Below are 15,625 nucleotides of genomic sequence, written 5' to 3'. Positions count from 1 at the left end.
GACTTCAATCCTTCCTTTTTTTTTTTTTTTTTTTTTTTTAGAGGGGGGAGAGAAGAGAAGGGGGATAGAGAAATTTAAGCAGGCTCCACAGCCTGCACAGAGCCCTGACATGGGGCTCACTCTCAAAACCCTGAGATCATGACCTGAGCCAAAATCAAGAGTTGGACACTTAACTGAGTTAGCCATCCAGTGTCCCCTCAATTTCTTTTCTTTAATGTGAAAAAAACTTAAAAAGAGAATTATAAATTCAACCATGAAAAACATAAAAATAAAGCTGAGAAAAATTTCATTATATTCCTGAATCCAAAAATAGAAAATACTTGCCACTGCAACTTGTAATCTAAACAATTAATATAGGCACGACTGTTACAGTTAGAACACCCTCTATACCTTCCCTCCACTGAATACTAAGGCAGACCACAAGAGGGTGAAATTCTAAATACATATGAGTGCTCTTTGTCCTAATCTTCACCAGTGGAAGAATTGCTAAAGAGCATTTATGGAATACAAGATGGCATACTGGGTAGTCTCAAATGAGTAAACCAACACTAAAAGGCAGGGTAAAAATCTTAGTCTCCAACTTTCTGCTAAAATTTTAAGAGATTATCTCAACAGGATACTTTTTTTTTATTTATCCGAAGGCTTTTCTTAATCATTACTTCAGTCTCACTAAAAATGGACCTTAGGATGGTATTTGATCTTCGCTAGACCGACAAGGTATAACTACAATTCTACTCAATTTTACTCTCCCTTTATAATTTGCCTTGATCCCCAAAGAGCGAAAATCCCACCTCCACTTAATTTGTCCCAATATCCAGTCTTAACAATTAATGTACCACTAAATTAAAATCACCTTCACTGAAACAATTAATATACCACTAAATTAAAATCAGCTTTCATTGAAAACAAAATACATTGAACCACTAGACTCAGAACCTGGAGGCAGTTATATACGAGCAGGGCAGGAATTCTTAGCACACATCTACAATATATGTATGCCATATATCCAAAAGTGGAGTTCTTTTCCAGGATTTTTGCTCATCATCAGTAAGAACCCCATTATAAGGTACTAAATTGCTGACTTGGGCAACAATTTGGAGCAAAATTAGAGAGAGAGAAGAGAAGATACCGATGGAAGAGGCATCCTTTAAAATAAGATTTTCTGGAGTGGCTGACTAAACTATAAAAGAAATTCCAGAGAAAAAGAACCAGAAAAATATGGACAACAGCAATGGTATTTGATACAATTTAAGGGGGCTTACTTTAAGAAGAGCACTTCTCATTTGGGCAGATGTATGTCGATTCTAGTATGACTAGCTCAGAATTAGCTTTATAATTAAGTGTACAAATTAAGAAGATAACATCTAACCTACTTAAAATGACCATTAAAGGAAAATAAAATGATGGCTGATAACCACACGCACATCAAGTAAAATGCAAAATTCTTAGCTCAATACATTTCATCTTTGAATCTGAAAAGCATTCAAGCTACAACTAAGACTGTCCCCTCTTCCTTGACACTTAATCACAATCTACATCCTCACCATCTTTGAAGAGGTGTCCTACTCTTTTCTAGCACTAATCCTAGCCATTGCCTGGGTTCTTACTAGCAACTCCTGCTAGACTCCTTTCATCAACTAACAACTTTTCTTCTATCAAACATCTCTCTTTCTGCCCCTCCACTATTGCTGCTCCTAAGTCCACATGAGGCTCCTGCATTCTAAAAAATTTCTTTCAATCTACCTTTTAATCTCTTTCCCTTACCACTCCCAAATCCCTGCTTGCTTTACAATCAAGCTTCTTCAGCTGAAGAGTGTACCCCATTCACTCATTCTGCAACCCACCAGAATCCAGAGTCTATCCTCAATAGTCAAATTTCAACTAAGTATGCTGCCATCCAAATAGCAAACTTCATCTTTCACTCCTTACCTCGTCCCTTCAAGGTCCACTATGACTATCTCCGAGAATCGTATCCTCTTTATTTTTATTGTAGAGAAAGCAAATTATAATCAACTGTAGAGCATACATAACATACACATTCATGACTTAAATATCTAGGCTTCATGAGAAGTAATCCTGGACCAAAATCAAATTTTTTAAAAATGCACAAAAGTTAAAGAAGGATGGGTTACAGAGTTCAACAATTCTAGTTTGTCTATGTAAGAGAGCAATCCTAGAAAGGCTTTTAATTTTAAGCACATTATTAAATGTAATACCATTTAACACACTTATTTTTCCTCAATCCATTTCTCATAATAGTTTCTATATCATCTTGGATTATCTCCTGCTTTTAGTTTCATATCCCATCTGCTCATTTAAGATTCACGTCTGTCCAGTTTCTGAAATATTTGTCACTTTAGTCATTAGCATTTTGCGTAATATAGCACTGTTTTTTTAAAGTTCAGAACTGAATTATTTTAGAAAACTGATTATTTTAACAACACCATTTCTTAATCCAAATTGGCCTGCCCACACTTCAAATTTTCCATCTAACAAAAATAAGATTTCAATAAGTTTTTTTTAAGACTTTATTTATTTATTTGAAAGAGTGTGAGAATGCAGGGGGGGGCGGGGCTCCACAGAGGGAGAAGCAGACTCCTGAGCAGGAAGCCGACATGGGGCTCAAACCCACGACCCTAAGATCATGACCTGAGCCCAAAGCAGATGCTTAACTGAGTGAGCCACCAAGGCACCCCGGATTTCAACATTTTGTAATATTTTCAAAGGAAACCAAGACCATAAATCAGAAGTGTTCTCCTACATACCACTTCAGTAAATATTCTCAAGGACAGACTCAGAATTATCAACTGAGCTTCCAAAGAATGTCCTTTCCATTTCTCTCTAGCAGTTCCTTCAAGATCCAGTTTAAAACTCTCCTTCTGGGGACACCTGGGTGACTCAGACAGTGAAGCGTCTGCCTCCAACTCGGGTCATGATCCCAGGCCCTGAGATCGAGTTCCGTCTCGGGAATCCCTGCTCATAGGGGAGCCTGCTTCTCCCTCTGCTTGTGCTCTCTATCTCTGACAAATAAAAAAAAATCTTTTAATAAACTCCCCTTCTGAGTTTTTCTGGCTACAAAGTCCTATGCTATCTGTTAGTGATGCTCTTCCTCAGCACTTATCATATAGCATCCTAGAAATTAAATATTATATGTAGGTCTTTTTTCCTACATTATCAAAGCATTAGTCCTGTTATAAGCCCAAGCAGATTTTAATCACTACTAATATATATATACATTATTCAAAAATGAACTCTGGGGAAGCCTGAGTGGCTCAGTCTTTAAGGGTCTGCCTTCAGCTCAGGTCATGATCCCAGGGTCCTGGGATAGAGCCCCACATCATAGGGCTCCTGCTCAGAGAGAAGCCGGCTTCTCCCTCTCCCACTCACCCTGCTGTGTGCCCTCTCTCACTATGTCTCTCTCTTTCAAATAAATAAATAAAATCTTTTTTTAAAAAATGAATTCTGGAGATGCCTGGGTGGCTCAGTCGGTTTAGCTGCTGCCTTTGGCTCGGGTCATGATTCCAGGGTCCTAGGATCGAATCCCACATCAGGCTCATTGCCCGGCAGGGAGCGTGCTTCTCTCTCAGCCTCTGCCTGCCACTCTGTCCCTTGTGTGTGCTCGCTCTCTCTCTCTCTCTCTCTCTCTCTGACAAATAAATAAAATCTTTAAAAAGAAAATGAATTCTGTAAGTCCTAAATTTCTCAAATATAACATATAAAAAATTAACATTTCTAAATAGTAGTTTATTGGTTACCCCTTCCAATCTCACCCTCAATTCTCTTTTTCATTTCACTAGGGCTCAGAAGTCCTGATTTACCACACAATATACCAAGTAGAAACCGTACCTCTGCTGGTGAGTGAAGGAAAAAAAGTAAGGAAGAGCTAAAGGATAAAGAAATACAAAAATCTTTCCTGACATCACAGGACCTGCCACAACTCTCAAAGTTTTAATAAAAGTGTATCAGAGGAAGCAGGAAGGGAAGGGAAAATTCTTCCCATGGTGGGGGAGGGGCGCCAATCTATACCTCTCAACACTCTCTTCAAGCCTCTCTGATAGCAATCCTCTCTCCAAGACCTAGAAAAGGGTTTAGGTGCTGGGCTGTCCCCACTCCCCCTGCCGGGGGCCAAAAAGGGTTTTTAGGGAGTGCCTGCTCTGACTGCCAGCACTACAGAGGAAAGGTGCTCCTGACATTCTACCAGCAACAATAAATATAAGTTCATTCCCATAAAAATGTTGCCATAAATAACACAAGTAATCAAGTAAAACACAACATAAATAAGCTAACAATCATTTGTAGCAACAGAAGGCTGTTTTTACATGGAAAAAATCTCAGAAATTAGCTCATTTAAATATTTCAGAATACCAAAGAACACCTACATGTAAAATTCTACACCTTTGGATAAAAACTTAGGACTCTATTCATATTCCACTTGATTAATAAAAAAACTAGAGTTGAAGGTAAGGGGACTTCACTCCTTCAGCAAGGTCTAAACAATATTTTTAGATGTTGCTGCATTATTAAATGGAAAATAGAAATTAGCCAGTAGTTGAAAATATATACTTTGTTCAAAACATAGTAAGGGTTGTGACATGCACGTCAGACTAAAACATGATTTAGTCTTTAAAAAGAAAAAGATATTTATTAAGTACTATTTCTGACGTTCCCTGAAACAAATCTCAAAATGTTAATAGAACTGCTATTTAAAGTTCAAAGAGCACTCTGGAACTGCCAAGGAATTAATAGCTTAAACCACCAAATAAGAGCCACAGTCCAATTTCCAGACTCAGCCAGTCAGAGCTTAGGGTTGGTACAGTAAAATCACTCAGCATATTAAAGACACACCAGGCAACTATGGATCATATATACAAATGGAAAATTGGAACATTCAAATATAAAATTCAGGTTTTTCTTCTCAATAATGGCTTATTGGTGAGGAAAGATACAAGAACAATTTAACCTTCTGCCCCCCCTAAAACAAGTACAAATACAACATAACTTTCATACTTAAAACAATGAATTTTGCCACTGCAACTTCCTAGTGAACCACCTAGGGCTACTCTCTGACCTGAGTCATAATTTGTTAGAAGTCTCTTCCTATTAAAAACTACTCTTTCCTTAAAGGGTACTCAAATTATCTTTCTTATTTCCTGCCCTCCTTCTTATTTCCATAACGTTTACTGAAGGAGAAACTGAGGCACATAACCTCAGTTGGTTGGTAACACAACCAACTTGATCTGATTAGTTAGTTACTAATAAAAAACATGAATACCACTTAATTTTCCCCATTACCATTCACTGCCCATTATGCTGGACTCATGAAATGTAATCCTAAACTGAAGGTTTAGCAAAAGACCCACAGTACAGCTCAAAGAATGAAAATGAAGAAATTCTAGATCAAGTCCCAAACAAAATCTCTAACAGGTTCCAAAATCTATAGGTCGCCTACCACATTAAAGAAAAATACTGAATTCCTATTCCTTTGATGTATGATAAGCACACATCTCTTGATCAGTTGACATTATCTTTTAAAAAGGTTAGAAACACCTAAAATATTACCAAGCCACAGTACATATAGCCTACAAAACATATATTCAGAATACAGAGCTAAAAACCTATGTAAGTTCAAGGAAAAATAACATAATTATGATCAGGACCTGAAGGAGCAATGAGAACTCCCTTAGGAATAAGACAGAGAACAGCTGTCCAGTAATTCATTTATTTAACAAATGGTTAATGAAGGCCTAACTATTAAAGAGAATGCAACGATGATACAGACAGGGTTGGTGCCCTACATAACCTCATGTGCTTATCACAGGTACACAGAAGAAGGTATGAGAGTGACTAGTACTGCCAGTTAGAGTCAGGGAAAGCTTCACAGAGGAGGTGATATTTGACCTACTTAAAAGATGAGTAGGACTGTACCAGGCATATATAAACATGCAAAAAAAAAATAAAAAATAATAAATAAATAAATAAACTAGGAGCTGATTCCCTGAGTGAGATATACATATGTTCTTCCCTATTTCTCTTTAGGACATTAAAATTCAATCATGAGAATTGCCAACACAAAATGTTTTTTACACCAATTATACTCTTTTGAATACTTTACTTATTAGCTCTCAAATTAAACCCACATGGATTTAATCATCTTTCCTATTTAATGAAATAATGTAGAACTCTATGAGGAAGCTTCATGTGTCTTAGACAAAAATACTTCCTCAGAAACTTGTCAATGCCCTTTGGGGAGAAAAAAATCAAAACAGTTTTCATGGAATTTAATATACCCTCTAGATGATCAATCTTTGAAATTCCCACTCAATATTATAAAAAATTCTTTTCACAATTATTTTATTTAAAACAAATAATTTCCTCAAATTTAAATATCAATTGTCTTAAAATATATCCAAATGATGCAGTGATATAGAACAAATTATGACTCAACTATTACAGTAAAGAGACCCAGTGATGAAGGAGAAAAGAATATTTACCTGCACGTTTACCTAATTCTCTTTATCTTCCCCCGATTTCTTAAATTAAAGTTACAAATTTAAACTATGAAAAATAAAGACACAAATGAAATCTTAATATAATCAACTCAGGGGTTCCTTCAACAGTAATGGAACTGCACAGTACTGGAAAAAATACAGAATGTAGAATGCTGTCAACCAGGGCTCTGTGCTATTTCACAGTAGTAAAAATACAGTTTTAATAGGATTCTACAATTCACCAAGAGTAAGAAAACAAAGTTTCAGAAATACACATACTATACCAGAGTGTGGAGATGCCAATGACATAACATTTTCCCTTAGACACAACAGATTCTCCTAATTCTCATCTAAAAATAAAGAAAATTAAAAGTCATCTTTATTCTTTTTTTTCCAGAACCAAATCCAAATGTACTCTGAAAGACATTTTATTAGCTCAAAAAAGGAAAACAACTTTATTCCAACAAACATAACTAAAGCATACTAACATAAATGCAAGCAAAACAGGCGCCCCTTAAAGAAGACTATGATAGCCAATTTATGGGGATAAAATCTAATCTTTACTACAAATGGATCTTTAAAATGAAATAAGACATTGTAGTAGAGTAAGGGAACTGTCGGAAATAAATACCAACCACATTTTAAATAAATTTAAAACTTTTATAGCAACTCAAGATAGAAAACTATGTAATGTACATAAGTGACTTTATACTAAACAAAAATTGGGCACGCATACATATTTCATTCATGCAAATGAGTCTGAATTTACAATTCCTCGTTTATGTTAATATTTACCAAGATTAATGGAAAATCATCTCCCCTATGTAATGAAGTGAATTCCCCCAACAGAACAAAGCTAACACCTTCAAATCTTTCAAATAAACAATGAAAGCACATACTATAAAAAGAAATTATCTGAACAGGATCAGAAAGAAGTTAAAATGATTCAAGAGGGAAAAAAAGTTCCAAATTCCAAGAACACATTGTAAATATTGATTCATTAATTCCAAAACTCTAGACTCTAAGCAAGTCCTATGAAACAAACGTGCATGTGTGTGCGTGTGTGTCTGTGTGTGTGAGAAAATTTTTTTAACGATACGCCACAGCACATTTTTAGGCTACCTAATTACCTCACTTTGCAAGGCATTAAATGTTATTTCTCAAAATAGGAATGTTTAAAAAAACACAAAATAGAAATTCTGGTAGCCAATACTGGCAACACAAATAGTTTATAAAGCAGATTAGCACAAAACACACTTTTAAATAAATGCACTAATAAAAATAGTGCAGAAAGTCCTTTTCTTGATTTTTAATAGCAGCAATGCACAGTTCAGTAATAATAATACTCAATATTCAACCATACTCTCTCTCACTGGCTAGTTTCTATGAAATAAACATCACCCACTTTCAGGAAAAAACAAAAAAAAAACACATCAGTACCTTCTACTACTGAAGGAGGAAACATTACTGTTCTAACAAAAATAAGTCAAACCATTTCAGAAAAATATTTAGTCTATCTCTGAATCAAATGGAGGGTTGTAAGTTGAAAATGAGCAAAAGGGAATGATTTCTCTCATCTTCTCAAGTGCCAAAATACATACATAGGGTATTTTTTCTGACAGTTGTATTAACCGTTCATTAAAAAAAAAAAAATCCAAATAAGCAATCCTTTTACTATTTACATTGAGTTTCATCTCAATTTTAAATAATCTAGCAAACATAACTATAAAATGTACTTATCTTTTGCAAATGATTGTCTTAATTTATAGCATGTGATACAAACTGGTGACAGAGTATATCCTTTATTAATCTCAAGAGAAGAGGGGATCTCTCAAAGTGATGAATACAATTAACTCACAGTTAACAAGGCTAAATTAGCCAGTGAACAAAAAAGATGAATCCATTTTTACATACCTAATTAATATACTCCACTACTGTAACTTAACGTTATTTGAAAGAATGCCTTAAGAGATTTTTTTTTCCCAAATAAATACCTAATACAGTCATGAAAAAAATGACCAAAACATTCCAAAGAAAATGCTAAGCTATATAAGCACCTGGGATAACCTCAATAAACACTTATAGTCCTAAAGGCACCTCAAGGCCTTCATCCTCACAAAAAAGGAGGAGTCCCAACCTAACTTCCTCTCCATGAGCACTTCAAGCAGTAACACAGCAACATTAGTTGTGCAGCACGCAAGGCTTAGGTACATTATTTTCTCTTTAAAATTATGAACTCATCACACGTACAAATGGCTCTTTAAAACGGTCCAGTAAACTGCTACACTATGCCTTAAATTGCTGTCTATTATGTACTTAAAAATATTTACTAGCAATTGGAGGTTAATATGGCAACTATTACAGGGTGGCAATTATTGCTATTAAAAATATATAAATACTGTAACACCATGTGCTACCAACAACAAAATGCTAAACAGAAAACATACATTAGCAAATTATAAATATTTTCATTAAAGAAAATAAACCATCCTGAAAATAAGATGCTTTAGGTTTAGATACTAAAATTGGCAACTGGGATGAAAAAATACCCTATGTATGTATTTTGGCACTTGAGAAGATGAGAGAAATCATTCCCTTTTGCTCATTTTCAACTTACAACCCTCCACATTTGGTTCCAGCTCAAAAGAATAGATCCCAAAGTTTCTATATTTACCATTATCTTCTCTCTCTGCAAAAATATAAATCTCCTAAGAAAAAAGAGAGCAGGTCAACAACAGATTACATTAAAGCTTCATACACAGAATTAATGGTCCTTCATAGGAAGTATATACTAATATGTGTGTGTGTGTGTGTGTGTGTGTGTGTGTGTGTTTCAATTCAGAGAGGGAGAATTTGATATCATCACCCAATTACTCCACAGTCAGGAAGAGTCTAAGCAAATAAAACAATGTGAAGGTGGAATCCACATACTTAAGAATTAGGTCGCACCATTTCAAAGAGTATATACTTAAAACTAGTTAAAGAACACAAAATCACTCTCCTCCATATGCTCTCAACAGAGAAACAGAACTAAAGAAGCAAAACTAAAGATATACTTCTATCTGGAAATTATGTCTTCCCTCAAGGGTGGTTGATACACCACAGGGTGCCCTGTTACACTTTCCAAAAAGACAAGATTTAACGCACTTAACTGAATTATATCTGAGTGAGTATCTAACAAGAGTCTCCCAGAAATGTGATGGATAGCATGAGAAAACAGTTGCAGGAGCTAGGGATCTCACAACAGGCAGAATAAGAAACACATACAATCATCCATATCATACACACCCAAGACACTTTTTCCGTTAGGAAATGGGGGTAGGGGGTGACAGAGAATTTGGGAAATTTGATACATGCAGTAGAAAATCAGAAAGCAAAACAAGAACAAAAATCTTAAAGCAGTTGATTGCACAATCTACTTTTGCTAAGCCACAATGAACACTTGAAGGTAATAGAAAGTGGGCGGATCATTACTGTGGTACAGAACTTTAATCTCTAGTTTATATTTCAATCCACATTAATATGAGTCTAGGTAAATTCTCTATAAACAGTACTTTTCTCTGTTCAAAAAAACTGCAGGCCAAAAAGAAAAATACATGCTATTATTAAGGACATAAGAGTTCTTGTAACACATGCTTTATTTTAAACAAGAGATGATTTTATCTCCTTTGGAATTAACTATTCCATACAACGTACTTTAGACAACATATTTTTAATATTCTAAGTTCCTGCTGTGTCAGATTTTCAAGGAAAACTGCATTTGAATGAGCAAAATTTTATATTATCAGCTGCTTTTTAACTGATTCTTAATTAAAAAAAAAAAAAGCACCTTTTCCACCCTCCACATACAAGAGAATGTAGACATTCTACAGTCCTTAAAAAAAAAAAAAAAAGTCAACCCAGGAATTTCTTGAGTTCTGCGTTTCAAAGTTGCCATCTAATGAGTAATCCTACACACACACACACTTAATTCCTGGTTTGAAAAGGTTGAGAGAAATACCCAAAGTAGAAACCTCTAGTTGGTCATAAAACACAAAATCCTCTCCTATAAAATTGCTTGTTCTCCAAAAGAATCTCAGGCATCTTATCTCTTTAACATTATCATCCTTACCTGAGCTTAAAAAAAAAAAAAAAATTTAAAAAATTGTATATCTTAAAGCCTGGCTACACACTTAAATATAGTTTCATTGGTCTACAAAATCTACTGTATATAGATTAGCCACATATACACAAGCCATTACCAGTCAGAATGATATATAGTAATTTCGGTGCTCTCTCCTCACTAATATTGGTCTACTTGGTTATTTTAATTACCTGTTAAAGTGTCAATGTGGTCACCAGCCACCAAACAAAAACCATTTTAAATACCCCTTAATCAATATGTTTGCTAATCTATTAAAGTCTCTGAATCTGACTGACTGTAAATGATATTGTAGGGGAGAGAAAAGAAGAGGTAAAATGAATTCTATTCCCATATGTCAAAAGACCAAGGGAAAATTATCACAGTACGAAAAGGAAGAACTGAAACGTATAACTGAATTTTTAGATTAAATAAAGATTATTTGAAGATTTTAATTTTAAGATTAAATAAAAATGTTGAAAGAAAAAAATTAACCTGATCTATACACTACAGTGAAAGCACAGATATTATGTCACTCTGTCTTTGTGGGTAAAAAATCACGTGTTTTGATGCTTTCATCTGCATAAGGAAATATTTAATAAAATAGCACTTCCATTTGAAAAGTTGGCAAGAATGTGTATTTCTCCACCAGTCTCAAGGAAAAAAAAGGCATCTATGCCGACCCCGACCCATAATTAAATGTAACTAATTACAATTTGTACACTAAATTATTTATTCAGTGTAACTGTAAACAAGGATTAAAAGGAAATAATGCTTCTATCTACTGCAGAGATTACAGAAAACTATTTCCAAAATGCATGTTCTCCAAAGACAACCCCCCCCCAAAAAAGGGTACATAACTTAAAATAAGTTGGGGTTTTTTTCTAAAGGCTAAATTAAACAAACCGTTCAGCCAATTTTCCAATTATATTCTACGCTTGGAACATAATTGCCTTACATCTGTTTACAAATCTTTGCTCAATATTTAAACAAATTCGTAGTCTCCCGGGCACATAGCTATACATACAGTAACTCATACACAAAGCACATATTTAAAGACCACGCACTGCAATTATTAGCCTAAACGCCAGGTTTAACAAGGTGAATGTTTTCAGAGCTAGGTAATACGACCCAATAAAAAGCAAAGATGGCATTTACCACCAAATGTCACAGCACCGCCAGGAAAGAGTTGCCGGAGCCCTATACATTTTTAATTTCGATGAATCTAGACGTCGTCGTCGGGTGCCAGGCTTCCAGGAGAACAATTGACACCCGAACTGCTTCAAGATTAAGGCAGGCGATTCAAATCCGAAGGAAAAGTTGTCAATTATCAGAGAGAGAGCGCGAGAAAGGCGAAGGCAGATAAAAGCGATGTTATCAAACCGCCCAGCTTGTTGCTTTTGTGTGTGTGTGTGGATTCGTTGTTAGGATAGAGAAAACAGTTTTTAAAAGACACAGGAGGAGAGAAAGAAGAAAAAGCCTTCTCCACCTTCCGTCGGCTCCGTGCAATGGCTTTACGGCTCTCCAGCGTAGTAAGCCCCGAGAGGCAGGCGGCTGTCGATGTTTACAATCGCGGGAGCTTCGGATGCAAGAGTCCTTTACTGACACAATCGCATTCAATCAACTGTTTTCGGGCGAAATTGTAGGTGTCATTATGGAATTTAAAAAAAAAAAAAAATTCAAAAGGCGGGCGGGCAGCCTATCCGACACGGGGGGAAAAGGCTGCTTATCGCGGGCGCGGGCAGCACAAGGGAAAGCCTTCCACATTTAGGAAAAAAAAAAGGGGGGGGGAAGGGGAGGGGAAGGGGGGTGTGATTGCAACAGAGGGTGGGCGTTCGAAGTGCGACCCAGAATCCGCAGCTTTGAGACTTCCACATGCAAATTCCACGCCGAGCGCCGCGCTCACAAATGATTTTTAAAGAGCCAAATAAACACTGGATGGGATCCAAGGCGAGGGAGAGACGATCCAAAAGGGGGAGAAATCGGCGAGAGGCGAACGGCGGGGAGAGGCGAGGGAGGGGCGAAGTCCCGGCGGCGGGAGGAGAAAGTTGGTCGGCGGCGGAGGTCGGGGACCCCCCCCCCCGGCTCAGCCCCCCTCCCCGCAGCCCGGCTACTCACCAGCGAGAAGAGGTTGGAGTGACAATCCTCCAGGCTCGCCCCGTTCGCCACCCAGTTCGCTGCCGCAGTCATGATCCTCCGCGAGCCCGGCCGCCAGAGCGGGGCATGTCGGAACGAGGCGTCCGAGGCGAGGCCGGGCCGGGCGGCGGCGCCTCGCCGGGGAGCGCGAGGCGGCCGGGCCGCCGCCGCCGCCGGGGGAGGGCGCGAGGGCCGGCGGGCGGGCGGGAGGCGCCGCGGCGACGCCGCGCCGGGGGCGGCGGGCCCGGGCCGGCGGGGGGGTTCGCGGCGGCCGCGCGGCTCCTTCCTGCTCGGGCGGCGGCGGCGGCGGCTCCCGCGGCTCCGGCGGCGGCGGGGGGCGCTGTCCGCGCGGCCCGGCGCCCTCCCCGCCTCTCAGGGCCGCCGCTACCTCCCGGGCCGGCGCTGCGGGCCGGTCGCCGCCTCCGCCTTCCCTGTTCCTCAGCCGCCGCCGCCGCCGCCGCCTTGTTTATCTCCAGCCACCGACTCCCCCTCGGCCCCCGCCGGCGCGTGAGGGGAGGCGAGCCCCAGAACCGCCGCCGCCGCCTCGGAGCCGCCGCCGCCGCGGAGCGCGAACTCGCGAAGGGGGGGGTGCGGACGAAGCCAGCGGGCGACCCCGGCAGCCGAGCGACGTCCCCTCCTTCCTCTTCCTCCCCCACCCCCCCCTCCTCCCCAGTCAGCCTCGCTTCTCCTCCCTCCCCGGGCTCGCTCGCTCTGACAGCAATGGCGGCCGCCGACCGCGGCTCGGCCCGCCATTGGCTGGCGCCGCGTCACGTGACGGGCGCCGGCCGCGCGGGGGGGGGGCGAGGGGTGGGCGGGGGAGGGGCCCGGAGCGGCAGCCTCGGCGGCGGCCGCGGCTCGCGGGCAGCTCGCGGGCGGCGCTGCTGAGCCGAGCGCGGCTGGAGCCTCCGGCCAGGAGAGGGAGGAAGAGCGAGAGTGAGAGAAAGAAGTACGGGCGGCACGGCTCCCCGGCGGGCGGCGCCCGGCCGACCCCAGGCTGCAGTGGGCTGCCCCCTCTTGGGCGCCGTGCCCCGCCCCCTTGGGGGTACAGATCTCTGCGGGGCACGACCGCGGGCCCCGGGAACGCCCGTGGCGACCGCGGCAGAGGGCTCGGGCACCCCCACGGCGTGTGCCCCTGGCGGCGCAGGCCGGCTGGCGTGGCTGAGCTCTGCTGTGGACACGGCTGCCGGTCCCAGTGCTCCCGGGAGTGCTTCGGCAGGATCGCGCTCCGTCGTCCGCGTTTTACAGATAAGAAAACTGAAGCACAAAGAGATTAAGTCACTTGCCCGAGGTCGCCTCGCTGGGTAGAAGAGGCAGCGGAATTCGAACCCCTGCACAGTGAAGCCATGCTTTTGCACTGGGTTTTATAAGCCTCGTCCAGGGATATCCACGACTACCACTTACCGCTTTCTGTGTATCAGGCGCTGTACAACGAATCCAGAAATGCCTTCTGAGCCCTTACTCCTAGGCTCTGTATTTATTCATTCAGTGCGTAAATGTTCCTGACCTCTTGCCATGTGCCGGAATGTAACTGCCAGGCCCTGTACTAGGGCCGTGTTGGGAGCAGACCATCCCTTATTCATTCAATCATGAACGCTTTCTGAGAGCAAATGGTCTGGGAGTGCCAGTCTGAAGAGGAGGCCCTCTTCAAACCCTCAAGGCGTTTGCTCCCTGCAAAGGTGGGGAGGAGAACAACTTCTTCACTAACAAGCCCCCAAACATGGAAGAGAAAGCTCTTTCACATGGATTGGACTAAAGGGAAGGAAGAGTAGAAAACAGCGCAAAGATGGCGTGTAATACAAGTGAGAAGTCTTAGACCTGTGACTTGAGCTTTGGACCTACCACACAAAGAATTCTAAAGCAAAAGCATGAGCAACATGTTATAACATGCATTATTATCCTGGCCAGCACTAAGTTATAACCCACTGACACTATGTTATAATGGATGTACATACATTGTTTCATATAATCCCCAGAACAACCACATAAAGAAGATACTATTACTATTCTTAGACTGTAATAAGGCAAGGCTCAGAAATGCAGTGACATCTCCAAGATCTCCAGTCAGTGAGCCACTCAAACCCTAGTCTGTCTCCAGAGCCCAACCTGAATCCCAAAGGCTCTGTGAGCAGATGCCTGCCGTGGGCTTTGGCACCCCAGGTGTGTTACCTGGACCAACATAGTTTAATCCTCTGAACCTCATTTCCTAATCTGTCAAAAAGAGATCCTAACTGCTGACCCACTGAGCTCAGGCCAGTGTTGTGCATTTCTATTAAGATACTCTTGATGAAAACGCTTAGAAAAAAGAAAGAAAGCCAGCCAAAGCACTTTATCAACATGTACAGTGTGACTTTGGCCTGAGCAGTCAGACAGTGAGATGGTCCATCCCATCCAGGTGTATTTCCATCCCAAGAGGACTTCATCCTATGCGGTCAGTCACCAAATTCTCATTCTTCAACAAATGTAGGTTTAACTTTTTAAAAAGTCTTCCAGAGCATCCTAATAGAAAAATGAGCAAAGGACATGCACAGTTTAGAGAATAGAAAAGACATATGGCTTTTAAATATGTAAAAAGATGTTCAGACTCTGAGCATCATTGCTATGGACTAAAAGTATCACCCTAAAATTCATATGTTGAACCCCTAATCCCCCATGGGATGATATTTGGAAGACAGAGATTTTGACAGGTAATTAGGTCATGGGGATGAAGCCCCTATGATGGGGTTAGTGCCCTCATAAAGAGACATGAGAGAGAGTGCTACCTCTCTCTTTCTGTATCTCTCTCTGCCATGTGAAGACATAATGAGGAAGAGGGTTCTTACCGGGAACCAAATCTGCCGGCCCCTTGGTCTTGGACTTCCCAGCCTCCAGAGCTGTGAAGAAT

The 15,625-nt window shown here is 40.6% G+C and overlaps 1 protein-coding gene across 2 annotated transcripts in view; it reads right to left on the bottom strand.

The window, feature by feature from the left end:
* Window positions 1-13,450, bottom strand: part of MED13L (mediator complex subunit 13L) — a 291,359-nt gene extending 277,909 nt beyond the window's left edge. For both annotated transcript variants that reach the window (XM_082699757.1, XM_082699758.1), the window contains exon 1: window positions 12,727-13,450. In XM_082699757.1, coding sequence (XP_082555883.1) covers window positions 12,727-12,798 — 72 coding nt within the window. In that variant the 5' untranslated portion in view covers window positions 12,799-13,450. The remainder of the gene's footprint in view (window positions 1-12,726) is intronic.
* Window positions 13,451-15,625: the final 2,175 nt, after the last annotated feature.

This window comes from Mustela nivalis, assembly GCF_964662115.1.
Source record: "Mustela nivalis genome assembly, chromosome: 14".
In the NCBI taxonomy this organism is placed as follows: domain Eukaryota; kingdom Metazoa; phylum Chordata; class Mammalia; order Carnivora; family Mustelidae; genus Mustela; species Mustela nivalis.
Note: the sequence above shows the minus strand (reverse complement) of the source record. Positions and strands in the feature narration are given on the sequence as shown.